The 26,249-nt window shown below is 36.2% G+C and overlaps 1 protein-coding gene across 1 annotated transcript in view; it reads left to right on the top strand.

Annotated features, from left to right (window-relative positions):
• PRTG (protogenin) overlaps positions 1-26,249 on the top strand; it is a 120,911-nt gene that overhangs the window by 46,766 nt on the left and 47,896 nt on the right. The window contains exons 3-11 of the mRNA XM_029952247.1: positions 9,034-9,178; positions 10,478-10,611; positions 12,363-12,500; positions 12,753-12,911; positions 13,529-13,688; positions 14,482-14,729; positions 16,763-16,927; positions 19,625-19,930; positions 20,956-21,144. Coding sequence (XP_029808107.1) covers positions 9,034-9,178; positions 10,478-10,611; positions 12,363-12,500; positions 12,753-12,911; positions 13,529-13,688; positions 14,482-14,729; positions 16,763-16,927; positions 19,625-19,930; positions 20,956-21,144 — 1,644 coding nt within the window. The remainder of the gene's footprint in view (positions 1-9,033; positions 9,179-10,477; positions 10,612-12,362; positions 12,501-12,752; positions 12,912-13,528; positions 13,689-14,481; positions 14,730-16,762; positions 16,928-19,624; positions 19,931-20,955; positions 21,145-26,249) is intronic.

Here is a 26,249-nt window from a genome sequence, read left to right as displayed (position 1 = left end):
CTCTCTCTGCCTCTCCTTCTCCCTCTTCCTCTTCCTCTTCCCCTGCCTCTCCCTCTCCCTCCTTCTGCCCCTCCCCCCACTCTTTTTCTCTCTAAAAAAATTACTGTTTATTATTTCAAGACTGTGTTTTCATAATTTTCAGTTGGTTTTAAAATCAAAATGTAAGTATTTTATGCATTACACCCTTTTTAGAAACATGAATAGCATGCTAATTTAAAATTGTAGTCCTACATTTCCAGTGTAGAAATGTCTATATGTTGTTTTCTGATCAAATAAAGATTTGAAGAGCATTCTCCTTTTAGCGTTCTTATTCCATTTATTTTTCTGACTATAAATCATAGAAGCAAATGATTAAGTGGACAGGTGGAGAGGAGGAAGTCACAAATAAAATAGGCACTTACATTTATTGTGTTTGCAAGATTGTTTTTGAGGATGGCACATGTTTCTTGAGATCTTGTTTCATACCTATTTTATAGAGCTCTGGCCTCTTAACAGCACTGCTTTAATGACTTCTTGTGGAGCTCTTGGTTTATGTTAGCACTGGCTGTGGAGGGAAGAAAGAGGTCAGATTTCACAAGGACGCTGTGGACTTGTAAAATCATACCCAACTGCCCGAAACAAAGTCTGTGTCAAGGAGAAAGCCAAATTTGCATAAGAACATTAAAGAAGTGCAAAATGTTTTGATAATGCTGAAAATAGTTTGTGAACTAAAGTTTAAGGGGGATCTAGCATTCATTTAAAGGACATATTTATTTACTTGATTAAAATCCCCCTTTAAAAAAGTGAAATAAAAAAAATACTGGGAAACAAAGTTTAAAGCTGTCATGATAACAGTCTACATATTCATATGCTAAAGTTTCAAAGTCTTCATGTACAAATCTATGCAATTTGTATTTTATTGAAAAGGAGCTGTTGGGGCACCTGGATGGCTCGGTTGGTTGAGCATCTGATTTTGGCTCAGGTCATGAGCTCAAGGTTCATGAGTTTGAGGCCCGCATCCAGCTCTGTGCTGACAGCCTGGAACCTGGAGCCTGTTTCAGATTTTGTGTCTCCCTCCCTCTCTCTCTCTCTCCCCCTCCCCTGCTTGTCCTCTGTCCCTATCTCTCAAAAATAAGCATTTAAAAAATTTTTTAAATCAGGATGGATAGATATTTGACGGTTTTTATTATTAATTGTTGGCCTAATTCTATAGTTTCCTAGACTTCCTTAATATGTCCAGTTTTTTTTCTCATTTTGAGGAAATGAGAGTCTATAATGGTGATTCACCGGTCTGTCTGAGCCCCTTTTCTGTGTCCCTTGTGCAGATACCATACTATCCCCCAGCCTTCCAGGTTCATAGGCCAGAAACCTCAACCATTTGGAATACTTTCCTCTTTTCCCCTTGAACACTTTGTGGTCAGACCATGTTATTTGGTGTATACCATCATCTCTTATATGTGCCCTCCTCTGCACTCCATAGTCTCTTGCATCATTCGGAACCACAGCTGATGTCCTGCCTACTGTTCTAATAGTGCTCCCCCAGTACTTGGCTTTCTGATGATCAAACATATGTGAGCTTAGAACTAGGAGAATAATAACACAGGAATCACTAGCATTCCCATGAGGTAAATTTTTTAAGTACATTTTTTTAAATGTTTATTTTTAAAAGACAGAGGACCAGCAAGGAAAGAGTAGACAGACAGGGACAGAGGATTTGAAGCCATCTTTGCACTGTCTGCAAGGGGGCTGTGGGCTCTAATTCATGAGCCACGAGATCATGACCTGAGCTGAAGTCAGACCCTCAGCCGACTGAGTCACCTAGGCTCCCCTTGAATAGATTTTTAAAGAATATATTTGACTCCTAAATAAATATTAGACGGAGTTAGTATGATTCAATTTACATGCATTCTGGTCTCTCTGATCCTAATGGATTCCTAGAAATAGAGGAATTCCTGTTCAAGATAAGAGCCATAGCCTCAGAATCCTAGTATACAGGAGTTTAAAGGTGTTACTCTGTTTTGGAAATTTAGGATTTTATACATACTCTTATCCAGCTAGAAAGTCAGTGCATGTAAACTTACACCAGAGCAGTAGAACTGCTTGGATATAGAACCAATACTTTTTATCATCAACGAAAAGCTTGAGGATCTCAAACTTGTACTCATGAGAGAATCACTTAAGGGTCTGTGGAGGTTACCTGGATTTAGATCTCGGCCTCACTGCTTAATAGCTGCAGAACCTTAATTTCCCTGTGCCTCAGTTTCTTCAACTAAAATTTGGGATATTAATAGTTACGGAGTTTAAATAAATTGGAATATATATTGCACTTAAAGCACTACCTGGCAATAAAATATGTTAAAGGTATTGTTATTTTTATTTTTATTACAATCTGTTATGTGCTTTCATAATTCTTGGTACTTTTCCTTTAAGGCATTTATCACAATTTGAAGTTATATACTTGCATAGTAATTTAGTTAAATGCCTTTCTGCATCATGAGACAAAGATCCCTGAGGGTTGTACCTCTCTTGGTTCTGTTTATTGTTGGATCCTCGACACCTAGATTATGCTAGACACTGAATAAATATTTGTTGAATGAATTAGTGAATTTAGAAGAGATTACTAGCCAAAAATTTTTCTAATGTAAGTGTAATTAATATACTAGCCACTGAATAAATATTTGTTAATGAATGAATGAACTTAGAAGAGATTACTAGCTTAAATTTTTTCTAAAATAAGTGTAATTAAAATCCTTTCCAGGACTGGAGAGATAGTTAATATGGCCCAGTATTTTATGTATAAATGCGTGACTCAAAGCCTGCCAGCATGGGTTAACTACAAGCTAAATGAATGATGTGACTGTACAGATAAGGAAATTGATTTATAGGATTCGTGGAAATTAACCGCTTTGTGTCGTAGTTATAATGTGTATCTTTAATAGAGATATTCAGTGTTTTTTAAACATAACTACTTAAGAATAATTATTTAAATACTGTTGCATGCTTACCATATAAACAGTTTGGTTTGGGGTAATTAATGACAAACTACTTTTTCTTTTTAATATTTATTATTTTTTTGAGAGAGAGAGGGAGGGAGGGAGGGAGGGAGGGGCATGCGAAGAAAGAGGGAGACAGAGGATCCGAAGCAGCCTCTGTGCTGACAGCAGCAAGCCAGGTGTGGGGCTTGAACTCAGGAACCATGAGATCATGACCTGAGCTGAAATCATGAGTCATATGCTTAACTGAATGAGCCACTTAGGCGCTCTTCTTACACATTTTCTAATCTCTTATTTCTCAGATTCTTCCTTCTGGTCTCCATTTTCAAGAGTGCTCCCTCCTCTGCCTTTCCTTCCAGAGATTCTCTGTTCTTTTCTCTCTCCAGACTCTCCTTGGGTGATCTCATCCACATTCAGTTTTCAGTGACATCCACCTCTTGCTGTGGATTCCACCCCCCAATACATCTCCAGTTTAGATCACCATCCCAGAGCTTCATACTCATGGCTTCACTTGCTATTAGACATCTTCACCTATAATTAATAAAGGGCACTTCTAACTTATCAAGTGCAAAATGAAATCATCTTCTTTCCTCCAAGCCTGCAACTCTACCTCAGTTTGTCACACGACTATCCAGTCACACTATTAACTCCTTGTTCTGCATTCTCATTCACTTTTTCCCACTGACCTTAATTCCTAAACACATGTCAAATCCACTCCTGTGTTCCTTTCCCAGTGTCTCTCCCTGGAACCACTGTGAAAGTCTCTTATCTGGTCACCTTACTCCCATTTCTCCTCTCCTCCTCTATTTATCCTTTTGATGTAGCAAGGCTACATACATTCAGTTTTTCTAATAATCAGGCTAAGCAGTTTAAAGACTTAGAAGGAGGGGTTGCTAAGGCACAATGCTTTTGACAACATTTAAAACTTGAATCACATTTTTTGTGAGATTATTCCTTTTTTGATTTTAGCAGTAATGGGTTGACTATGGAAGCTGCTTGTGAGCCCAGTGCAGCCACATCAAACACTTTTGTGAGTTTGAGCCCTGCTTTGGGCTCTGTGCTGACAGCGCGGAGCCTGTTTGACATTCTCCTTCTCTCTTTCTGCCCCTCCTCTGCTTGTGTCTCTCAAATAAATAAACTTAAAAAAAAAGTAAGTGTGTAAGAAATAAGTGTGTAATGTCCTAGACACTGTTTCAGTTAAGTAATAGGGAAGAAGGCAGATAAGATGTTTGAGGCATAAAGTCAGAGAGGAAGAAAGAGTGGCAATGAGAATAAACTATTCTTTAGAAAGGTTTTTGATGCCACGGGGAAGAAAGTGGATAGCTACTAGAGGGGTGCATACCATAAAGAGAGATCTGGAGTTTTGTGTTTTGAGGTTTGGAAAAACTTAATCACTTTTATAGGCTAATGGAAGGATCCAGGAGAAGACTTTAAATATGTGGGGGGTGGGGTGGGAGAGTGAGAGAACAGATACATCAGGTTCCCATAGTTAAGGTAAGAAAATGGAGTTGATGGACGAGTTACAAACAGAATCATGGATGCCTTTTTCTTTAGTCTCAGAGATACTGATGGGAGTTCTCAAGGGTATCTGGCTTGTTCTTCTTTGAGAAAAGTCATTTTGCCAGCAGGTTGAATTTTCTCAAGGGGCCAGAAAGTTAGAAATGTTAAAATATAAAGGTGTTTAGGGGAATTAAAATTTTTTGACACTTGCCTCAGACCTTACTGAGAACCAGACTGAGCTCATTCCATTAAGTGTCTGCCTCTTGATTTCATCTCAGGTCTTGAGCTCATGGTTTGTGATTTGGAGCCCCGAAAAGGGCTCTGCACTGGCAGCACAGAGCCTGCTCGGGATTCTCTTTCTCTGTCCCTCTCCTGGTCACTTTCTGTCTTTTTCAGAATAAATGAATAAACTTAAAAAGAAATACCCTGACTTGATGGATATGTTAACTTACCTTCTTGTGGTCATCATTTCCTAGTATATATGTGCATCAGATAATCACATTGTACAAAATATTGTATGTCAGTCTCAATGCAACAAAGGAAGGAAAGTATATTAGTGATTCCCTAGAGCTAGAGTAGGGGAGGGAATGTGTAGATTAGGGAGTGATAACTAAAGGATATGATATTTCATTTTGGAATGTTGAAAATATTCTAAAATTGATTATGAGGATGGTTGCAAACTCTGAATGTACTAAAAAACCATTGAATTGTACTCTTTAAGGGAGTGAATTGAAATGGTATGTAAATTACATACTATGTGATTATATCTCAATAAAGCTGTTTTTCCACACTTTCCCCAAAAGAAATACCCTTACTAAGTCAGATGATGCATTCATGTAGCTTTTAGTTCTTGGAATTTGCTGACTCCAAAGTTTTAGCATATTAGACTTACAGTGCAGAGTTAATTCAATTTTCATCATAAAAATTTTAAGGGTTTCAGAGACTCATGCATCTGGAGGAAAGAGCAGGGAGCTGCTCAAAAAAAAAAAAAAAAAAAAGATCCAGAGAACTCATATTGTTTGGTTCAGTGAGCTCTAGGGTAGAAAACAACACTCAAGTGCTTAAATGGTTGGAGGGAAATACTCAAGGTAAAGAGTGATTATCTTTATTAAACTCAATAATCACAACATTTATAAAAAGTCTTATATAAAGAGCCCTCACTTATTGGCTTATTTAGTCTTCATAAAAATCCTTTAATAGAGGGCGATCAGATTGTCATCTTCAAAGATAATTCCACTAAAATATTGGGTACCATTTGAAATTTTAGCAAAGAAACAAATTATAAAAAGCATTATTTTCTTCTCAAGAGGAGAAGTATCTGTATTTATATGTGGGAAACTCCCTACTCTTCTGGTTATTGTGTTTATAGGCCTAATATAATTGGAGAAAAAATATGCATAAGTTCAGTTGAACAAGTATTGTTTTAGTGCCGAGTGTGCCATTCACTGTCTTAAGGGCTCTTTTCAAGAATATGACCATTAATAGCCCTCAGTGAGTTCCTCGTGTAGAAGGGGAGAAAAATTGTGAACGAGTAGCTATATTCCTGTGGGATAAAAGTAACAGCAGAGGTCTGCAGTATACAGAAGTTGCAGAGAAGATGATCAGGAGCAACTTCCCAAAGGATGGGACAAGTGAACTAGGCTGTAAATGATGACAGGATTTCATCAGTGGACAGAGGGACCTCGGATATTTGACAGAGACGAATATGCTCGTAGAAGGCTTAGAGGTGTGAAATATGGTATATTCAGAGAATTCGTAGTTTAGTATTCATGGAACTAAATTGTAAGTGATTGAAACAAGAGAATTTTGCAGCAATTAATTAATTCATTGGCCACACAAATCAAATTTTATTTTTTGACTATCATTCTGGAGGTGGCTCTGTTGGCAGAAGAAATATCATCTAAAAGGTGCCTACAATACTTCCAGGTAGGAGGTGATAGGGTTCTGGACCAAAGAGAGGACTATTAGAGAGATGAAGAGAAATCAGATATAAGAGAGAGAGAAATGAGATAAAACATACTGAATCAGGTACTTGATCTATTTGGGGGTGATGAAAGAAGTCAAATAGATATGGCTGAAGGAACAACTACTTTATGAAGAAAAATTAAACCATAAAGGATATTTCAGTGTAGAGTGTGAGAGACTGGAGATTAAGATAAATTTCCCACTTTGAAGTATGTAAATTGAATATACTCTGGATTATGAATAACAACCAGAATTAAAATTCACCCCTTCATACATGAAAAAGGTAAATATGGGATCAGCCAGAGAGAAATTAATGTTTCATAAATCAGGCATTAAATTTATGGAAATGTAGGTCCTAATTCTCCCTAAATGTGAATGTATGCAACAAAAGTTTGGTTAATTGTAGAAAGATATGCTTACATTATTATCGAGAAATCAGGCTATTCTTTTGCAAACCTGAGAACTTTGAAGACAAATATCTATTTCCTGACTTTTCAGTAGGTGGACCATAGGTTTGATAAAAACTGAAAATGTTTGTAAGTAGATTAACATCCCACAAAGTGAAAATGGAGGCAATTAATAAGAAAAGCTATATTGATTTTTTTAGAGTTGAATGTTTTCGATAGTGGTTCTCAAAATGTTTAGTCTCAGTCTTTATGCTCTTAAAATTCATTGACAACCCCAAAGAGCGTTTATTTATGCAGGTTCTATCTATTGAGACATCTTAATAGATATTTAAACTGTGAAATTTAAGAAATTTCATTAATTTAAAAATGAAAGCATTGATCTATTACATATTAACATGTCACGTTTAATGAAACATAACTGTTTTCCAACACAAGAAAAATTTGAGAAGAGTAGCATTGTTTTGCATTTGTGCAAATCTTTTTAATTAGCTTGGTAGTAGACAGCTGGATTCTCACACGTATCTCCTGCATTGAGTCTGTTGTAATATTATTCATCATGCAGTTTCTGGAAAACACTGTATACTCTAAGAATAAGAGTAAAAAACGCAGATGATAGTGATCATGAAAGTAGTTTTGACTTTGTTATCTACTGACAATAGCAGTTTGGGAATCGTTCTTGAGGAAGCAGTGATTTTTTGTTCTATACACACATAAAGTATTACTCTACCCCCACTCTGCTTTTTGGAAGTAGATGCTCCTAAGAATATTTTGATTATTCACTGGCTTTGTGCTTTACTTCTCAAGTGTTGTGATCTGTTTACAGATTGATGCAGAATTTGTAGCCTTCCATCACCTTTTACCCTTTCCAGTCTAATGAAGCATAAACCATGCAGACCTTACTCCCTCTGCTTTTCTTCATTACTTCTCATTTTGTTGGTAAACTGTAAAGGCTTATGTATTTTTTTTTGAACTGGAGTCTGTGGAGGGGGAGTAAGATTGTCATTGCTGCCTTCCCTTTATTTATGTCCTAGAAGACAGTACAGGAAAGGAAACCCACACTGTTACCTGGAGTCTGGACTCAATCAAAATATAAAACCGTGGAGACTGATGACCAGCTCCTGAAGGCTTGCCTAGGATGAGAAAGAATTATCTTTAGAAATATCAACACTTAGAGAGTTATCTCCACTTGAAAAGAAATGAGACTAAAAATAGTCTCTTGAGGCTCTCTACCTTTTATTCATCAAACACACACATCATTTGCCGTTCTCTTCATCATTCAGCTCCATCAATACCAACCTCATTTGACTCCAAACACAGAGTGACATGTCTGTGTCCAATGAGAATCAACTCTTCGTTTCCATTAAGATATCTGTAGAGCCTCACCATCCTTACAGCCACACCCAATTCTGTCATTCTTATTTAAACAGGCTGTTGGTCTTTTGACTTGAGGCTCTTCTTGCTGCACTCTATCCTGTGTAGCAATGCCAATTTATTTTTCCCAAACTCTGCTATTATCAGGATTACTGCTGTCCTTTGCTCAAAAATTTTCAGTGATATCTTCATTTGTGCCATGTTATAAATCTTCTTTATCTCTATTCACCTTCTACTTCTCCATGAACACTTCATCTGAAATATTCTACAGCCATTAGTCCTGGCTCTTTCCTGACAGTCCTGTGAACACAGGCTGCACATGTAGAATGTCTTTATTCTACACTTGGGATTGTCTTTATTTCCCTCTCCCATCTGAAATGAGTCTTAAAAACTCAATTTAAAACCAATCACTACAGATGGATTTTGCCTTTCTAATCTGTCTTCTTTGATTTCCCTCTTCTCTGAAATATAGCAGTATTTGAAGTTTGTACCAACAGTTTGGTATGTGATTACATATCATTATTATTAAGTGTTTATTTTTGCTTCGGTTATGTTTAATTTTTTCTCCAAATAAATTGCAAGTTCCTTGAGAATCTCATCCTGGAAAGACTAAATTCCCTAAGCTAGGCAACTGCCAATGGGTTTTCCAACATTATTCCCTAAATTTTCTTTGTGCTAGTTAAGTTGTGTTGGTCTTTCTTATGTCTGGGCAAGGATTGAAGTCTGATACATAATATCTAGCATGATGTTGTTTCCAAGTAGAGTACAGTATAATAATGCATGTACTTACTCTAAATTTGTCAAACTTTGTCTTAAAGCTATTTCTGCGTTTGAAGTTCAGCCAATTTCTACTGAGGTCCACGAAGGTGGAGTTGCTAGATTTGCATGCAAGATTTCTTCAAACCCTCCTGCAGTCATAACATGGGAATTAAATCGGACAACCCTCCCTGTAACTACGGACAGGTAAATGCCGCTTCTGTCTTTGGAGACGATACAGGAGTAATGAAGATATCATGAGACTTATACAGGACAAGACCATTATGGAGCTTATTTTCAATAACAGTAGCAATTTTCAACTTCTTAAATACATTTCAGACTGAGGAAAAGAATTAGATCATCAGTCTCTGACACATGGAGAATAGTTTCTGGGTTTTGGTTTAGATCATAATTCAAATAACCTTTTTACTGTTTTATTGCTTTCCTTAAACATCTTTTCTAACCAAAGGACCACTTGGATACCCGGTGTATGGTTCAAGATTTTAGGAAACCAAATTAGACCTTTACTGTGTCCAATAGCAGTACTACTGTGGGGGTCTCCTATGTATGCTCCTATAGCTGCCCATTTCTGTCTCCACCTTCCACTTCCCTGTCTCCTCTCCATCTCTCTCTCTCTCTCTCTCTCTCTCACACACACACACACACACACACACACACACACCGCGCATGCGCACACATGCACACATACCTGTGCTCTGAAGGTGGTTGAGGTTTAAAGATCAAGAACTTAGTAGCAACTCCAAAAAGTTTGATTGCTGTTCTAATGAGTAGCAGTATTCCAAAGTAGATAAAAATCACTTGCTAAAATGGTAGGATATTGTGAAAGAAGTTACTCAAGAAAGTTTTTTTTTTTAATGTTTTATTTATTTTTTATATATATGGAGAGAGAGACAGAGCATGAGAGGGGTAGGGGCAGAGAGAGAGAAGGAGACACAGGCTCCAGGAGAAGGAGAGCAGGCTCCAGGCTCTGAGCTAGCTGTCAGCACAGAGCCTGACATGGGGCTCGAACCCACAAACGTGAGATCTGACCTGAGCCGAAGTCGGAGGCTTAACCGACTGAGCCACCCAGGTGCCCCAAGAAACTTTTTTTTTAATTTACATCCAGGTGTACCTTGGAGACTACATCTATATTTATAGGCAAGAAATGAAGATTTGAAAAAATCATACTAAGCTCTAGACCCCCAATTGTGAAAGCTATAATGTCCGATGTAATTCTGTGTAAAATTAGACTGATGGATTTCACAAACCACATAGTGCATAATTATTTATGCTTGCGAGAGCTGTAGTGACCCAAATGAAAACAGTTGAATCAAGCTAATATTTTAAAGGTCTTAAAACTATTGCATCCAAAAAAAAAAACAAAAACAAAACTATTGCATCCGGCACTTTAAAAAGGTTGAATATATTAAATCTTAATCATGGAATGCATGTTAAAATAAGATAAAAAATCGACAAAGAATTCAATCATCGTTCTTCTCATTACAGGATAACAGCCCTCCCAACGGGAGTATTGCAAATCTATGACGTTGGTCAAAGGGATGCTGGAAATTATCGTTGTGTTGCTGCCGCCGTAGCCCACAGACGTAAAAGTGCGGAGGCTTCTCTGACAGTGACTCCAGGTACCATGCAGAGGTTATTTCAGCTTTTATTGGCCCAGCTATTAATTTTCCTTCTCTGACTGTAATAGTATGCCATAAAGTAGTACTTTAATTTCATTTAGATGATTGTAATTTAGTTGAAAATGGTCATCTTTGCCCCTATGAAGCACCTCTTCTTTCACAGGCCAGCTTGTTTTATGTTATATATCAACATCTTTAAGAAAGAATGCATATTTGTTCTGTAAATATTTCACTTTTGTTTGTAAAATATAAAATGCTGAAAGGAGAAAAACCATTGTCTGTTTCCACCAAAATTGTCCATTGCCAATAAAGAAATCTTTATTTTCAGTTTGGCATTTTTTTGTTGTCTTAAGAAAAATTATAATTTGCATTTGTAAAAATAATACATGTATGTTATAAAGAGTGTTGTCTATAAAAGTAAAAAAAATAAATGTTTTGCATTAAACAATGTAAAAAAGTACGAAGACAGAAGTTAAAAATATCCCCTCAAAATATCCCTCCCAATTCTAGTACCCAGAAATTATCATTGTTAACATTCAGTGAACATAATTTTATATATTTTGCCATACATGAACATAACTAGAAGAATAACATAACTAACTGAAGAGATGAATATGGAAATATATATTTTATTAAAATGGAATTATAACTGCTAGTGTTTTATTTTAAAATAATTTAAATTTATGTGAATATAGTGGAAGAAAATCAGGATGAAAGACATTATTAAACTTCATATGAATATTAACTTTCCACAAGACTCCTAAAAGATTCTTGAAGGTTAAAAAATCTCTTTGGAAGGGGCGCCTGGGTGGCTCAGTCAGTTAAACATCTGACTTTGGCTCAGGTCTTGATCTCACAGTTCATGAGGTCAAGCCCCACATGGGGCTCGTGCTGACAGCTCAGAGCCTGGAGCCTGCTTCAGATTCTGTGTCTCCCTCTCTCTCTGCCCCCCACCTCACTCACAGTCTGTCTGTCTGTCTCTCTCAAAATAAATAAACATTAAAAAATTGTTTAAATTTCTTTAGAAAACATTAAGAAACTGAAATTATATTTTTAATGCTTTGTTTTAATATCAGGTAGTATCTGTTAGCTTCCAGGTATGAAAGATTAAAGACAAAAGCACTCTCATACTTCACCTCACTGCCACATAAATTCTTAACAAGATTAGCAAAAGGATTAAATGAATATTTGAATCTCCATTAAAAGTGAATGATATGGAAACAACCTAAATGTCTATCAGCCGAAGAATGGATAAATAAAATGTGTTGTATCTATATGATTAAATCTCATTATATTATTACTCAATAAAAAGATATTAAATACTAGTACACGTTGCAACATGGATGAATCTTGAAAACATTATGCTAAGTAAAAAGAAACCAGGCACAAAAAGACCATATAATATATGGTTCCTTTGTTATGAAATGTCTGGAACAGACAAATCCAAAGAGACAGAAAGATTAGTGGTTGCTAGGCTGTGGGGAGAGGAGATTGCTAATGGGTGTGGTGTTTCTTTTTGGGATGATGGAAATGTTCTAAAATTGATTGTGGTAATAGTTCCCAACTCTGAAAAAACTAAAAATCATTGAATCACTTAAAATGGTGCATTTTATGTTAAGTGAGTTATATCTCAATAAATTTATTTTTTGAAATGTGAATAACTTAAGAAGAGATACTTAAGTTAAAGTTAGTTTCACGTATTATATCTTATTTATAATTTATTTTCATATTGTGCCTTTTCCTCCCCAAAGCTAAAGAGTCTAATTCCTTCTACACACCAACCATTATAGCAGGCCCACAGAACATAACAACGTCTCTTCATCAGACTGTTGTTTTGGAATGCGTGGCCACGGGAAATCCTAAACCAATCATTTCTTGGAGCCGTCTTGGTAAGTTTTTTCAAGGAAAAAAGTCTTTAAATGTCTTTCATTCTAATGAAACTGATAAAATGTTTATTTTATATACAAAACACATGTTTGGCATTTAAGTGGCTTTTAACTTTTTGGCATTTCAGTGTGTAGAGAAAAGGTTTTTGTATAGCACATTTGATACTTTTTATGATATGATTAGATAGTGATCTTTTGATACAATTTTAGGTCATATGTTACATTGTTTTAACTAAAGTATTGTCTTGGAAATAGATCACAAGTCCATTGATGTCTTTAATACTCGGGTACTTGGAAATGGTAATCTCATGATATCTGATGTCAGACTGCAACATGCTGGAGTGTATGTATGTCGGGCCACCACCCCAGGCACACGCAACTTTACTGTTGCTATGGCAACTTTAACGGTATTAGGTATGTTTTATTTCATTCTGCAATCAGGAGAATCTTATATTTTAGAAGTTGTTGTTTTATCTCATTCATAGCTTATTTCTTTTTTTCTTGAATTCTGTAGCATTGATATGAAGGTCTATATGAACTATTGTAATCCAACAATGAATTTTAGGAGACAAAACCCTATGTTAAAGTGTAACTGTCATTCTGAAGTTATCCTGTTTGCCTGCATACCATTATGTTCCATCTTGTTTAAGCTTCCCTTTTATCTCTTTCTTACTTAACCCACAAATTCATATATCCATTCACCAGTCTGAAATTATAATCTGTTGATTATATGCATTCACAGGTGGCTATATATTCTTGGGCTTGGTTAAGTAGGATTATAGTACACATATTTTTAGTGTGTTTGCACAGAGGGTCTCAAAAGGGAAAACCTAGGGGAAGTATACATCTACAGGAGCAGTGCTGAGAGAAGGCGTCTGGATAGATGTGTGTAGAGTATAGACAAGAAGCTCTGAATAGCAGATATTTTCAAGGGTGAGACTTGAGCTTTTTTTCTGTACTCTTCCTTGACATTTGGTATCATTGGACCACAGAAATTTTTCTTTCCTTTTCTTTTCTCTTTTTTTAAATAGCTCCTCCTTCATTTGTTGAATGGCCAGAAAGCTTAACAAGGCCTCGAGCAGGCACTGCTCGATTTGTATGTCAAGCAGAAGGAATCCCCTCACCCAAAATGTCATGGTTGAAAAATGGGAGGAAGATACATTCAAATGGTAGAATTAAAATGTACAACAGGTAATCTATGTCACTTTGCTACTATTTTAGTAAGATATAGTGGCTTTAGTAATTTTATGTGCAATTGTTGTAATATCAAATATTTAAATTACCATGGTGTTTTAAACTAAAAATAAAATAAATAAGAAATTGATAACATCAGCATGCCATATATCCTTTTGTATATGTGGGTCACGGAAGTGGTAGATTATAATGACATAAGTGTTGGACAGTCCTCCTCTCAGACCTGGGTTCTAGTCTTGATAAGCCGCTAGCTAATAAGTTAATAGCAAGTATATTAACCCTTTGGTGGTCTCCGTATCTTCTTCCAAAAAATTAGAAAATTAGAAGGAAATATTTGAATCTGGAGGAATTTTTCCACATTTCAAGCTTAATGATTTTAAGAAATCTTTTTTTATTAGTGTAAATATGAATCTTCTAATAACATTGTCATATGTTTAACAAAACTTTAAAATTCTGGGTGATCTGAATTTTATGTAACATAGCAATATTACATAAATTAGATGCTATTGCAGAATAATATACCTCCTTAATAAACCCAAATTTTAAAAGAGATTAGTTTATCACCTAAAACAAATGGGATTTGGATGTCACTATTACTTACTTAGGTAGGCTCAGAAAGTAAGTGATTTTAAGCAACTTGTAGATTTTTTCAGTTGGGTCGATTACACACACAGTTTTTTGTTCTTAGTAACTTCAGTCATTTAAAATGAGAGTGAACTTAGCAATAGTTTAACTTTAGTTTTACATCATTCTTAGAATTTTTCATAAAAAATATTTTTTCTTTTCTCAGTAAATTGGTAATTAACCAGATCATTCCTGAAGATGATGCGATTTATCAGTGCATGGCTGAAAACAGTCAAGGATCTATTCTATCTAGAGCAAGACTGACTGTAGTAATGTCGGAAGACAGACCCAGCGCTCCCTACAATGTGCATGCCGAAACCATGTCAAGTTCAGCCATCCTTTTAGCTTGGGAGAGGCCACTTTATAATTCAGACAAAGTCATCGCTTATTCTGTGCACTATATGAAAGCAGAAGGTAAGCAATGTGAGAAGTTTATTTTCAAGTGGAACTTGGTGTCAGTAATTTGTTTTCAGTGTGAATGACATCTTAAATAATTTAGAAAATACTTTTGAAGTTCTATGGCATTTATATCTTTTATTAAATAATCTATAACTTGCATATCAATTTTGCTAACTTCTTTATTATCGTATACTTTGTGTATATAACTGTAGTTTATGGTTTTTATGTTTAGAAATATAAGTACCATCTCTGCCTGCTAAACATTACAGAGAGGTGGACTAATAAATTTCATTTCAGCCAAGATATAAATTCGTTAACTAAGACTTGATATACCAGTGTAAGCATGCAGTTACATAGGAACAATGGTGTAATTGCTTCATAAAATAGTACAGTGAACTATGGTCACTATAGCATGTTATTTTTAAGGGAGGAAGTAAACATTTTCAAATCCCCATAAGTTGATTTTACATGTTTTGAATGATTTGTGAAATCATGTAGAAATAAATAGGACACTGTTTATTGATATGTTACATATTATATAAAAGTAGAAACCAAATCTGTCTCAAAATTTTTATTCAGAACTATTAATTCTATTTTTTGCAATCTTATTTTATTCTATTTTCTTTTGGCAAAAAGATTAGAGGGAAAGGAAAAGCTCCTTATAAATCCTGGCAATTTCTCTATTACTTTCTCATAGAAACTATAGAAGTTTATAAAGTTTAGTTGTACATATAGTTTAGCTTTTATGCAGTGGACATTAAAAACAAATTATAACACCCAAAAGGGATATGATAAAATTGTCCGTAGATACAAGTGGTTTGTTGTTGTTTGTTTTTTTGTACTTTGAAGTAGTATTTTGAATAGGAATATTTTGAATTTAAATCAGGGGTTGTGGTAGCCAGAAGAATGAGAGTCTAACTGAGCATGTTGGAGTATGTTAATTCCCTTCTTAGTGACTTAGGAAGGTAAAAGGAATGCTGGTTCTGGTGGAGACCACTCTTGTTCACTATTATGGTTGTTTCATTAGAGCCTCCGCATGCGGCTCAGTGTTCTATTCAGAGACAGAACAAGGCTTTTTAATTCGAACTCAAGGACCTTGTTTGGTAGGTCAGAAATCGTACTATGCAGTTCCTAATTAACGAGCCATTAGCCTGTCTGTTGTGAAATTGCTGTAATCTTGTCTAATTAAAATGCTATCAAGTTAATTCAGAAATGTGGGAAAACTTAATAGTGGAATTGCCTTCTGTTTTGTTTATAAATCCAGTGTGGGGAGAAGGGCCTTCGTCCTGAGAGAGTTTTGATGAAGTTGACGTGCATTTACTGCGAACTGTTCACAAAGCTGCCCGCGCTCTTGTTCCACTTTACAGATCTGCTCTGTAGGAATTAAATCCCACAATGACAAATTCTTTTCTATACCTTGCCATGCATATTTTATTAAGAATTGCTGAGAATTTTTTTCTCCTTTGGGGAAAAAAAGTTCATTGTGGAACAAAGTGTTTTGAAGCACATTCTATGCCTCCTCGTTCTTTTACTTTCAGTATAAATAAAAAGAACAACTTGTGTCCATCAAATTTAATAGAATTTCTACGGCCAAAATGAGATCTTTTGCGGAACAACTTTTGGCTAGGTTTGTTTTTATAAAGAGTAGAGCCATTACATTTCCTACTGTCTCTCCATTTATGTTTCAAAGAAGAAAGCCATGAGTTTAAACAAGTAAAACTTCCACTCGTAGAAACTACAATGTTCCATAGTGTTAAGCTCTGTTGTGTTACTGCTGTACATTGTCTCTGCTATGGGTTTTGACTAGATACTCAATGAAGTTTAGAGAAGATTAATGATTTTCAGTTTGATTTATTAGGGAAAAATTCAAACTTCTGCTTTGTAGCAAGATACAGTTATTTTTAGAAAATTAAGACCTTCCTATTCCTATTTTTTTTAAGGGTCACAAAAGATAACAGAGACAAGACCAGAGGACCAGGGAGGGAAAATGGTTTTATGAATTTTATTTTGAATATTTATAATTTTCAAACACTGGTTCTTTAATCTAGGTTTAAATAATGAAGAATATCAAGTAGTCATCGGAAATGACACAACTCATTATATTATTGATGACTTAGAACCTGCTAGCAATTACACTTTCTACATTGTGGCATATATGCCAATGGGAGCCAGCCAGATGTCTGACCATGTGACACAGAATACATTAGAAGATGGTAAGAAAATACAAGTCTAGTATGAACATTAATATGTTTAATCACTTTCAGTGAACAAATGTGTTTTAAAGTAGAGAAAAATCTCCTGTTTTTGGTTAAAAAAAAATAACCAAAACAAGGGTAACAACCAGCAGGCTAGTTTGCCATTTCAAATTTGACTCTTACTTTTTGACACTAACAAGATAGGGGTAAAGAGCTTTTATAACTTATAATGTAGAACATAAATTTTAATAATAAAGTTCTTGTATTTCAAGTTTCCTAGCTTAGACTGTAAATGCATTGCAGTTTTTAAAATATTTTTTGACATTGCAGTTTTTTTAAGTGAACAGAACAAAATGTGAGAATTTCTAGGCATGAATAAATAAGTTAAATAAATAAATAAATAAATAATGAATAAATATATTGAGCGTATATAATGATAAGATGCCAGAAGTCTTGGGCTTCTGAAACTGGGAGTTTATGAAATTTAGTAACCTATCAGTTGAAAAAATTATTGTAAAATCAGCAGTTAGTTTATTTGTAGATATAATATGTTTATTCTGCTTAGGGAGGAAAGTAATAGTTCAGTTTATTAACTGATCATGGGTTAGAAATTGGGTTGTAGTCCTTTTGAAGGCAGGTCTCCATACAATGGTGGGAAATCCCATCTGTTAGGAAAGTCCTGAGACTGACTCTCTCCCTCTGATTCATAATCTCTCTCTCTTCAGGGGCTCTAGAAGGGCTTTGTGCCCTTCACTGTGAAAAGTGAATGTTTTAACATATGCCTAATTATACTGTCCTCCCTTTACAGGTGTTTCTCATCCTCACAAAGTAGTCCACCTTTAGTTTTCAAAACATTTTTTGTATAAATGATTTCCAAGTCTTTTGTTTATTTGGTCCCAGATCTCTTACATGCATCTCTGTGATGCCTTTTATTTAGATGTTTATAAATTCAGAGTTTGACTAAATGAAAACAATATTACTGATCTGGGTGCTAAATTTCAAGTTCAGTTTTCATTTAAGAGTCTGTTTCATTTTAGAGTGAATCACAGTACTTATAACCTCTCTAGTTACCTTCTCACATTGAACCTCTGATATGCATATATCTAAGGTGAAACACAGGCTGGTGGGGGTGTTCTCCTGGGGTTTGTGGGGGGGGTGGTGTATGAGGTGTATTCCTCCCTATGTCTTTGACGAAAAGGGGTCTAACCATAGCAAGCTACTTGTTAAAGCTTGCCAATTCCAGTTTATGATCTCAAAGTTTTTATCCTTTAAACCTTTCCTTACTCTGCAACTTTTTTATTTAATGAAATTTCATTTTGTTTTCCGGAAAATATGGAGACTTCTGATACTGGCTTTCACGTTTCTGCACCAGTTTCTCCCCATTTCTTAAGCCCATATTTCTCAAACTGAGATGTGTGGGTCTCGTAGGGTACACAGCAGTGTGTAGTAGATATGGCTAACACTTGGGGAGGGCTCACCACTGCCTGTTCTACAAACCTTCTCTCCATTATCTCATTTAATCCCTACATAACCCTGTGCTAGGAAAACTACTATTATGTAAGAAATAGTAAAGTAAGGGGAATAAGAATGTGGGCTTTGTTCAGTCTGCCTACATCTACTTCACTAACAACGTGTGTGACTTTGAGCAAGTGATTGCTTTGTACCTTAGTTTCCTCAATTGTAAAGTAGAAATGATCATAATACTTCCTTTGGTTTTTGTGAGAATTCATGAGTGCATACACATCGAGGACTCAGAAATGCTTAGTTGATTTTCTCTTTTCCACCTATTATTTCATTCATGCAACAAATAATCATTGAGTACCTACTGTGTGTTATAACTAACAGTGAGCAAAAGAGACAGAAAATTGTCCCTGATTTCCTGGAGCTTACTTTCTAATGGGAGAGGGGCAGAGGAACAACAAACAAGATTAGGGGCACCTGGGTGGCTCAGCCAGTTAAGCATCCTACTTCAGCTCAGGTCATGATCTCTTAGTTCATGTGTTGAAGCCCCAAATGGGGTCATTTGCTGACAGCATAGAGTCTGCAGCTTTTCTGTCTCCTTCTCTTTGCCCCTTCCCCACTAGGTTGTACTTGTGCACACTCTTTCTCTAAAATAATCATTCCAAAAGAAAACCAAAATAAACAAGATTATATAATTATATGCTATGTTGGATATTGATAAGTATCTAAGAGAAGGGAGCAAAAAGCAAAAGGGAGTGTGAAATGTTGGGAGGGTTTGAGATGAGTCAGAATCATCCAAGAAGGGCTTACTAAGAGGTGACCTTTGAATGAAAACCTGAAGGAGATGAAAATGAGGGAGTTGGCTAGGCAGATGAATGGGGGAAGTGTACTCTAGGCAGAAGAAACGGAAGTTGCCAAGGACTGGAGTGGAGGGCACAAGTGGAAAGCACTAGGAGGAGATTGAGGCACAGAATTCATGAGTTTTGTATGAACTCATAGTGGGGCCCTGGGCTTTTACTATTAGTGACATTTTATTTTCTTTGCTCATCTATACTTTGACCATCCCTCATAATTTTTCCTTCTTTGTTCTGGTTTGTGGTCTATTCAACTGAAAACCTTGACTGATAGGGTTGAAAGTCTCTCTCCTTTGTTATATTAGGTCTTGCTCTTAAGAGAATTTAGCAAATACTGGTGGGCTAATTGACAATTTTGATTCTAAATATTCATAAGCAACCTGTCTTCTTGTATGACTAGTTCCCCTGAGACCTCCTGAAATTAGTTTGACAAGTCGAAGTCCTACTGACATCCTCATCTCCTGGCTGCCGATCCCGGCCAAGTATCGGCGGGGCCAAGTGGTCCTGTATCGCCTGTCCTTCCGCCTCAGTACTGAGGATTCCGTCCAAGTTCTGGAGCTCCCAGGGACCGCACATGAGTACCTTCTGGAAGGCCTGAAACCTGATAGTGTCTACCTGGTGCGGATCACTGCGGCCACCAGAGTGGGGCTGGGAGAGTCATCAGTGTGGACTTCACATAGGACACCCAAGGCCACAAGTGTGAAAGGTAAATTTCTAGAAACTATTGAGGAAAAATAACACAGTGTTTTTAGTCTTTTTAAATCTAAGTTATGTTTAGGGGCACCTGGGTGGCTCAGTCGGTTAAGCATCTGACTTCGGCTCAGGGCAGGATCTCACAGTTTGTGAATTTGAGCCCCGTTTTGGGCTCTATGCTGACAGCTCAGAGCCTGGAGACTACTTCATATTTTGTCTTTCTTTCTGCCCCTCCCCCACTCTAGTTCTGTCTCTTTCTCTCACTCTCAAAAATAAATATTTAAAAAATATATTTTGAATCTTAAAAAAAAAATAAAATAAATTTATGTTTAAATTGTGTTTTATGAATGAAAATATTCCATAGATCATGGACTTAACTGAAAATAATTTTAAACTTTTTGTTTAGTAAGTTCTATTTTACTAAAGCTCAATAGCATGTAAACTTTTGGTTACTCTGTTAGTTTGCTTGGCAAATTCTTTACAGGTGGGTGGGTCCAAATCAAACTGAATTACCAAAAGTTAAATATTAATAGAGACCTAATTAATATTATTGCCATATTATTTTAATCATCAGTTTAATAGACCATAAGACTAGAAAGTTCTAGACCCTCTTTGTTTAATAATGTGAAATGTAACATGACTGGGGTTTTTGTTGTTCATTAATTAATTTGATCTCCAAGTTTAATACCATTGTAGAATTTTGAAAGTTAAGTTAAAATGTAATTGTTTAGGGCACCTGAGTGCCTCAGTCAGTAGAACATCCAACTTCAGCTCAGCTCATGATCTCATGGTTCATGAGTTTGAGCCCCACATTGGGCTCTCTGTTGTCTGTGCAGAGCTGCTTCAGATCCTCTATCCCCCTCTCATTGTGCCCCTCCCCAACCCATGCTTTCTCTTTTTATCTCTCAAAATAAATAAACATTTAAAATATATTTATATAAAAGTTTGGAATTGAACTTTTTTTGCAACTGCTGGCTTAAAGCTGTGTTTATATGAATTATAGATTTGTATACATATATTTCTGGTGAATTTTTTTAGCCCCTAAGTCTCCAGAGTTACATTTGGAGCCTCTGAATTGTACCACCATTTCTGTGAAGTGGCAGCAAGATGCTGAGGACACAGCAGCCATTCAGGGCTACAAGCTGTACTACAAAGAAGAAGGGCAGCAAGAAAATGGACCCATTTTCTTAGACATCAGTGACCTTCTCTATACTCTCAGTGGTTTAGGTGAGTGAGCCCATACTGCACTTTCCTTTTTTCCTTCTTTTCTGACCAGTTGGGAAAAGAGTGTTTCGATATAAGGCAGAACAACTGACTCAATGGTAGAAAGAGAAGGATTGCCTATATTACATCACTGTGTATGTCCTACTGCTTAAGTCACTGTTGGTCTTTGACTCACCATTGTGAGCAAATGCAAAATGTCAGATAACTGTGGTATCTTTCTATCTTTCCCCCACCTCTGGGCATCTGATTTTCTTTCTACAGTTCACTTCTGTTAGCGTGAACTCTGATAAATTAATTTGAGTATGTGTTGTATGTAGGAGTGTAAAAAGAAATATCAGAAAATATGCAGAAAATTAATTTTAACTCAAATTGCCTGAGAGTGCTATGTAAGTGTATTATGTTCCCATGTGAAATCTAATTAAATTATGTACAAAATAATGCTCTTACATAGGATCCATGTCACTATAAGTATTTATTTTTTGTAGCTCTAACACAGAAACACCAGAGAAAAGGCATTTAACTTTGTGTTTGGGTTCATCATAGTTCTAAAAGACATCATTTTTGAGGTACCCGAGTGGCTAAGTGTCTGACTTTGACTCTGGTCGTGATCTCAAGGTTCATGATTTCAAGGCCTGTGTTGGGCTCTGCACTGACAGTGCCGTGCGGAGGCTGCTTGGGATTCTCTCTCTCTGTCTCTCTCCCTCCCTCCCTCTCTCTACTGCTCCCTCTCTCCCCTTCCCTCCTACACTCATTCTCACTCTCTCAAAATAAATAAACTAAAAAATAAATAAATGAAAGACAGTTTTATTCTCTGTTCATACTGTCTTTGCTGAGTGAAGAATTTCAGAACGTAAACATGTTTAGTGGAAAGTAAAGAAATTTATGTCTATAATCAATACGTGGGTAGAAAGAGATACATGGTTAAGGTGTAAAATGCACACTTGTTTATTTCTTAGTTTTTTGTTAAAGCAGCGACTTTCGTTACTATTAGTAACTAATTTCCTACTCAGTTGCACATAATGAAATTTTACAGTGCCCTCTGGCTTTCCCTGTCACGGACTACCCTTTGGAGTACAAAAAGGAAAGAGGCTTGGCGATCCCACTGTGGATAACTCCCTTTCTTTTTCTGGCCTCATGGCACAAACCGTGAGAACAACATTAGACCTGAGACCCTGCACAGTAAGAAGCAGTGGTGGGAACCTGTTTTTAGAGGCAGGGACACAGGACTCCATCATCTGTTTCTTGGCCGTAGTTTTCCAGATGGCATTTTGCTTCTAATCTTGTTGTCTTGGATTTTAACCTAATCTACATTTGCTTAAATAAATTTCACTATTGATTCCTGTCACACAGCTTTATAAATGGTGCGGAGAAGTTGCATATGTTCATGGTGACCTTCCTTAAAACCACTGGTATAGAGATGATGTTAGCGCAACCTGTCACCAAAGTCAGGAGGGTTGATTTCTAGCCACGGCTTCTTAGTCAGTGTGCTCTCCCTTTCTGTGTTCATATCATTTATTCAAGAAAGTTGAACTAAGTTTGAAACAGGATTTGGTACAGTGCTGATGAAAAATTATACATCATACTCACTAGTTCCCGTTTCTTCACTGTTTGTCTTTTTTTTTTTTTTTTTTTTTACATTTATTTATTTTTGAGAGAGACAGAGCCAGCGCATGAGTCAGGGAGGGACAGAGAGAGAGGGAGACAGAATCTGAAGCAGGCTCCAGGATCCGAGCTGTCTGACAGACCCCGACATGGGGTTGGAACCCACAAACCATGAGATCACGACCTGAGCCAAAGTCAGATGTTTAACTGATGGAGCCACCCAGGTCCCCCTCCAGTTCCTTCACAGTTGAGGGAATATAAATAAGCAGAAGATACAAAAGATAGGTTCATAAAGCATTTTTCTTGAACATTTAAGTCATTTATTTTTAAACAAATGAATAATTTATTGGGAAGAACAGAATAATGCTCTGCTTGTGAAAAGTTTAGAGAAACAGTTATTAAAACTTTATCAATTAAAAGTAATGCTTTAAAATTTAAACATTTTCGGGAGGGGGGAAGACAGGTGGTGGTGATGGTGGTGGGCACTTGAGGGGAAGAGCACTGGGTGTTGTATGGAAAACAATTTGACAATAAAATATTATGGGGAAAAAAAAAAAAAACTATCAGTGGAACTCACTATGACCTAGCAGTAGCACTGCTAGGGATTCACCCAAGGGATACGGAAGTGCTGATACATAGGGGCACATGTAGCCCAATGTTCATAGTGGCACTGTTAACAATAGCCAAATCATGGAAAGAGCCGAAATGTCCATCAACTGATAAATGGATCAAGAAGATGTGGTTTATATATACAACGGAGTACTACATGGCAATGAGAAAGAATGAAATATGGCCATTTGTAGTGAAGTGAATAGACTTTGAGGGTGTCATGCTAAACGAAATAGATTAGGCGGAGAAGGACAAATACCATATGTTTGCACTCATAGGTCTAACAGGAGAGACCTAACAGAGGACCATGAGGAGGAGAAAGGTGAATAAGAGTTAGTGAGTGGGAGGGAGGCAAACATGAGAGACTCTTGAATACTGAAAACGAACTGAGTGCTGAAGGGGGAGGGGATGGAAGAAGGGGTGATGGTCATGGAGGAGGGCACTTGTGGGGAAGAGCTCTGGGTGTTATATGGAAACCAACTTGACAATAGGACGTATATATAAAGTTTTATGGTTCCAAGAAATAAAAAATAATTTCCATTTACTTAAAAAAAAAAAAAAATTTAAACATTTTCTATGGGTGCATATCATGAAGACTCATTGATCTTTGTTGAAATTTTCTTATAATATCTATATAATAGTTTTTAATACCATGAACTTTAATTTCCTTCTGCATTTTAAAAATAAATCATATATATTACTGCCTGTGTTTTTTATGTTACAAAATCCTCTTTGTGCATAGTATTTAGGGTAGTTCAGCTTAAAAATTTATAATGTATAACCTAGGAAATTGTTTCATTAGAGTCAGTATCCCCCCTGTTAAAGTAGCTCCACGTACCCTGACCGAGGACTTGGACTGAGTAGCAGTGCTAACTGCAGTGCAGGGTAACAGCGACTCTCACAGCTGTAGGGCTTGCTTGTGGGACAGCAGGTCCCACACCCCTGGAATTGCCAACCCAGGGCCAGAAGGGCTGACTAGCAGAGAGGCAGTTGTGTGAATCCAAGCATTGTATAGCTGATGACCATATCACCTTGATGCCTTTGAATCGTGACAGCCTTAGGGTCTTAAAAAGACACTGTTGGGAGCTAGCCAAGCTCACAGCAACTTCAGTGGGCACAGCCCACTAAGCAGGCAAGTGTTAACAGCTCTCACTCCCATCCTTCTTACTTTTGGCTATTGGGAGGGCAGTATGTTCTGTTAACTGGACAACTGACCATCTGTGACCATTTTTAGCAAGAGCATCTGGCAGTAGCTGCCTGTTTAACAGAGAGTGATGTGTGTAGAGGGCAGTAGGTTAAGGGAACCCTATCTGTGTCTTGCATGGTGAATACTTGCTTTCACAGAGCTTTTGTACATTAAAGATGCTCTTACTAGAACTAGATTTCCTAAGTGGGGCTGGAAATGAAATTTACATGCTTCTGTTTGCTGATTCCATGTCAATTTGAGTAACAAACTGATGTCTCAAAATTTCATTTTCATACTAATCCCTTCTCTGATACCCTAATACACATACTTTTGTTGCTTCTGGTAATTAACTTTTTAAAAAGTATGTTACAGGACACATTCTCCGTGGCAACACACACAGCTCTTTGTTTCTGAAAGAAAAAAAGAAAGAAATTTATGTATTTCAGTTCATTTAATAAGAATTTACAAATTATTTTTCTAAGTAAGGCATTGTTGTACTAAATAAAAAGATTTAACAAATGTGACCTCTGCTCAAAACAAGAAGAATGAAATCAAAGGACATTAACTTTATTTACATTCCCAATTTTCTCCTAAAGTTCTGATTAATTAATTTAATTGTACTTAGTAATGAAAATTGAGAAAACATTTTGCTCAAAACCCTCAAAGCTCACTTGAGGGATGTGGAATGTTTTTTAAACTGTTTGAAAAGATTCTTGTGTCTTTATTAGTATAATAGTATAATATAATTAGTATAGTATAAATATCAGCAGAGTAGTGAAAGTATTTTAATGTTGCTGGTTTGTTCTAGCTCAATGATTTATAAATATACAGTTTGATTTTAATTAGAAATGGTTTTGGGAGGTTGAGGAAAAAGTATTTACCTTGTAATTTAATGTCTATGTGATTTGTTCTAAATTGTGGTTTGAGGTTTTCTTCAAGGTTTTGCATCTTGTGTTTATTCTCAATTAGTTGTCTACCCCCCCGTCACTTTTCACATTTACCTAAGTTTTAAGTCACTAAATTTATTGCATAATAAACTGAAGTAAAATTAATAACACACTTGTGTTCCCTGATAATAGACTTACTGAAATAATACGCTCTTTTTTGTTTGTTTGTTTGTTTGTTTAATTCAGAAACTGGCTTTAAATTCTGAAGTTAGAGTTTCTAATTAGAAGCAGAACTGTTTTCATAAGCTGTCAGAAGCTTAATTGTTCAGTATTGATATAGTAAGAGGGAAAGGGGGAGATTATTTAGATGGTGATATTGTTAGTTTAGCATTTGGAACATTGATAATCTTTTAATTCTATTTTACCAAAGAACATGTGCTATTACATTTCCCAGCAAACTTGATTAGTGAGCATGAGATTTAGCACCAATAATACAGATCAAAAATATTAAAAATCATTAGTAGCATTTGTGGATTCCTTGTATATCTTCTAAACTGAATCTTTTTTTTTCTTTTTTGAGAAATCCAAAATTGGATTTCCCAGTTATGCGGGGGAGTAGGAGGCAAAAAAAAAAAAAAAATGGTCCCTGGGTAACAATGTAATTTTAGAATTCCTTAGTTTGTATGGAAGCATGGTAAAATTAAGTCAGATTTCTGGATGCTATCATTTGCTAAAACAGAATAGGATTTGCTTGTGTGGTTACGGATCTTAGGAAAGAAAATCAAAAACTACCATTGGTGCGCCCAACCCATATAGCTGGAGGG

Source organism: Suricata suricatta, chromosome 9 (assembly GCF_006229205.1).
Source record: "Suricata suricatta isolate VVHF042 chromosome 9, meerkat_22Aug2017_6uvM2_HiC, whole genome shotgun sequence".
Taxonomy (NCBI): domain Eukaryota; kingdom Metazoa; phylum Chordata; class Mammalia; order Carnivora; family Herpestidae; genus Suricata; species Suricata suricatta.
The sequence above is the reverse complement of the archived record's forward strand: the minus strand, read 5'-3'. Positions and strand labels throughout refer to the sequence as shown.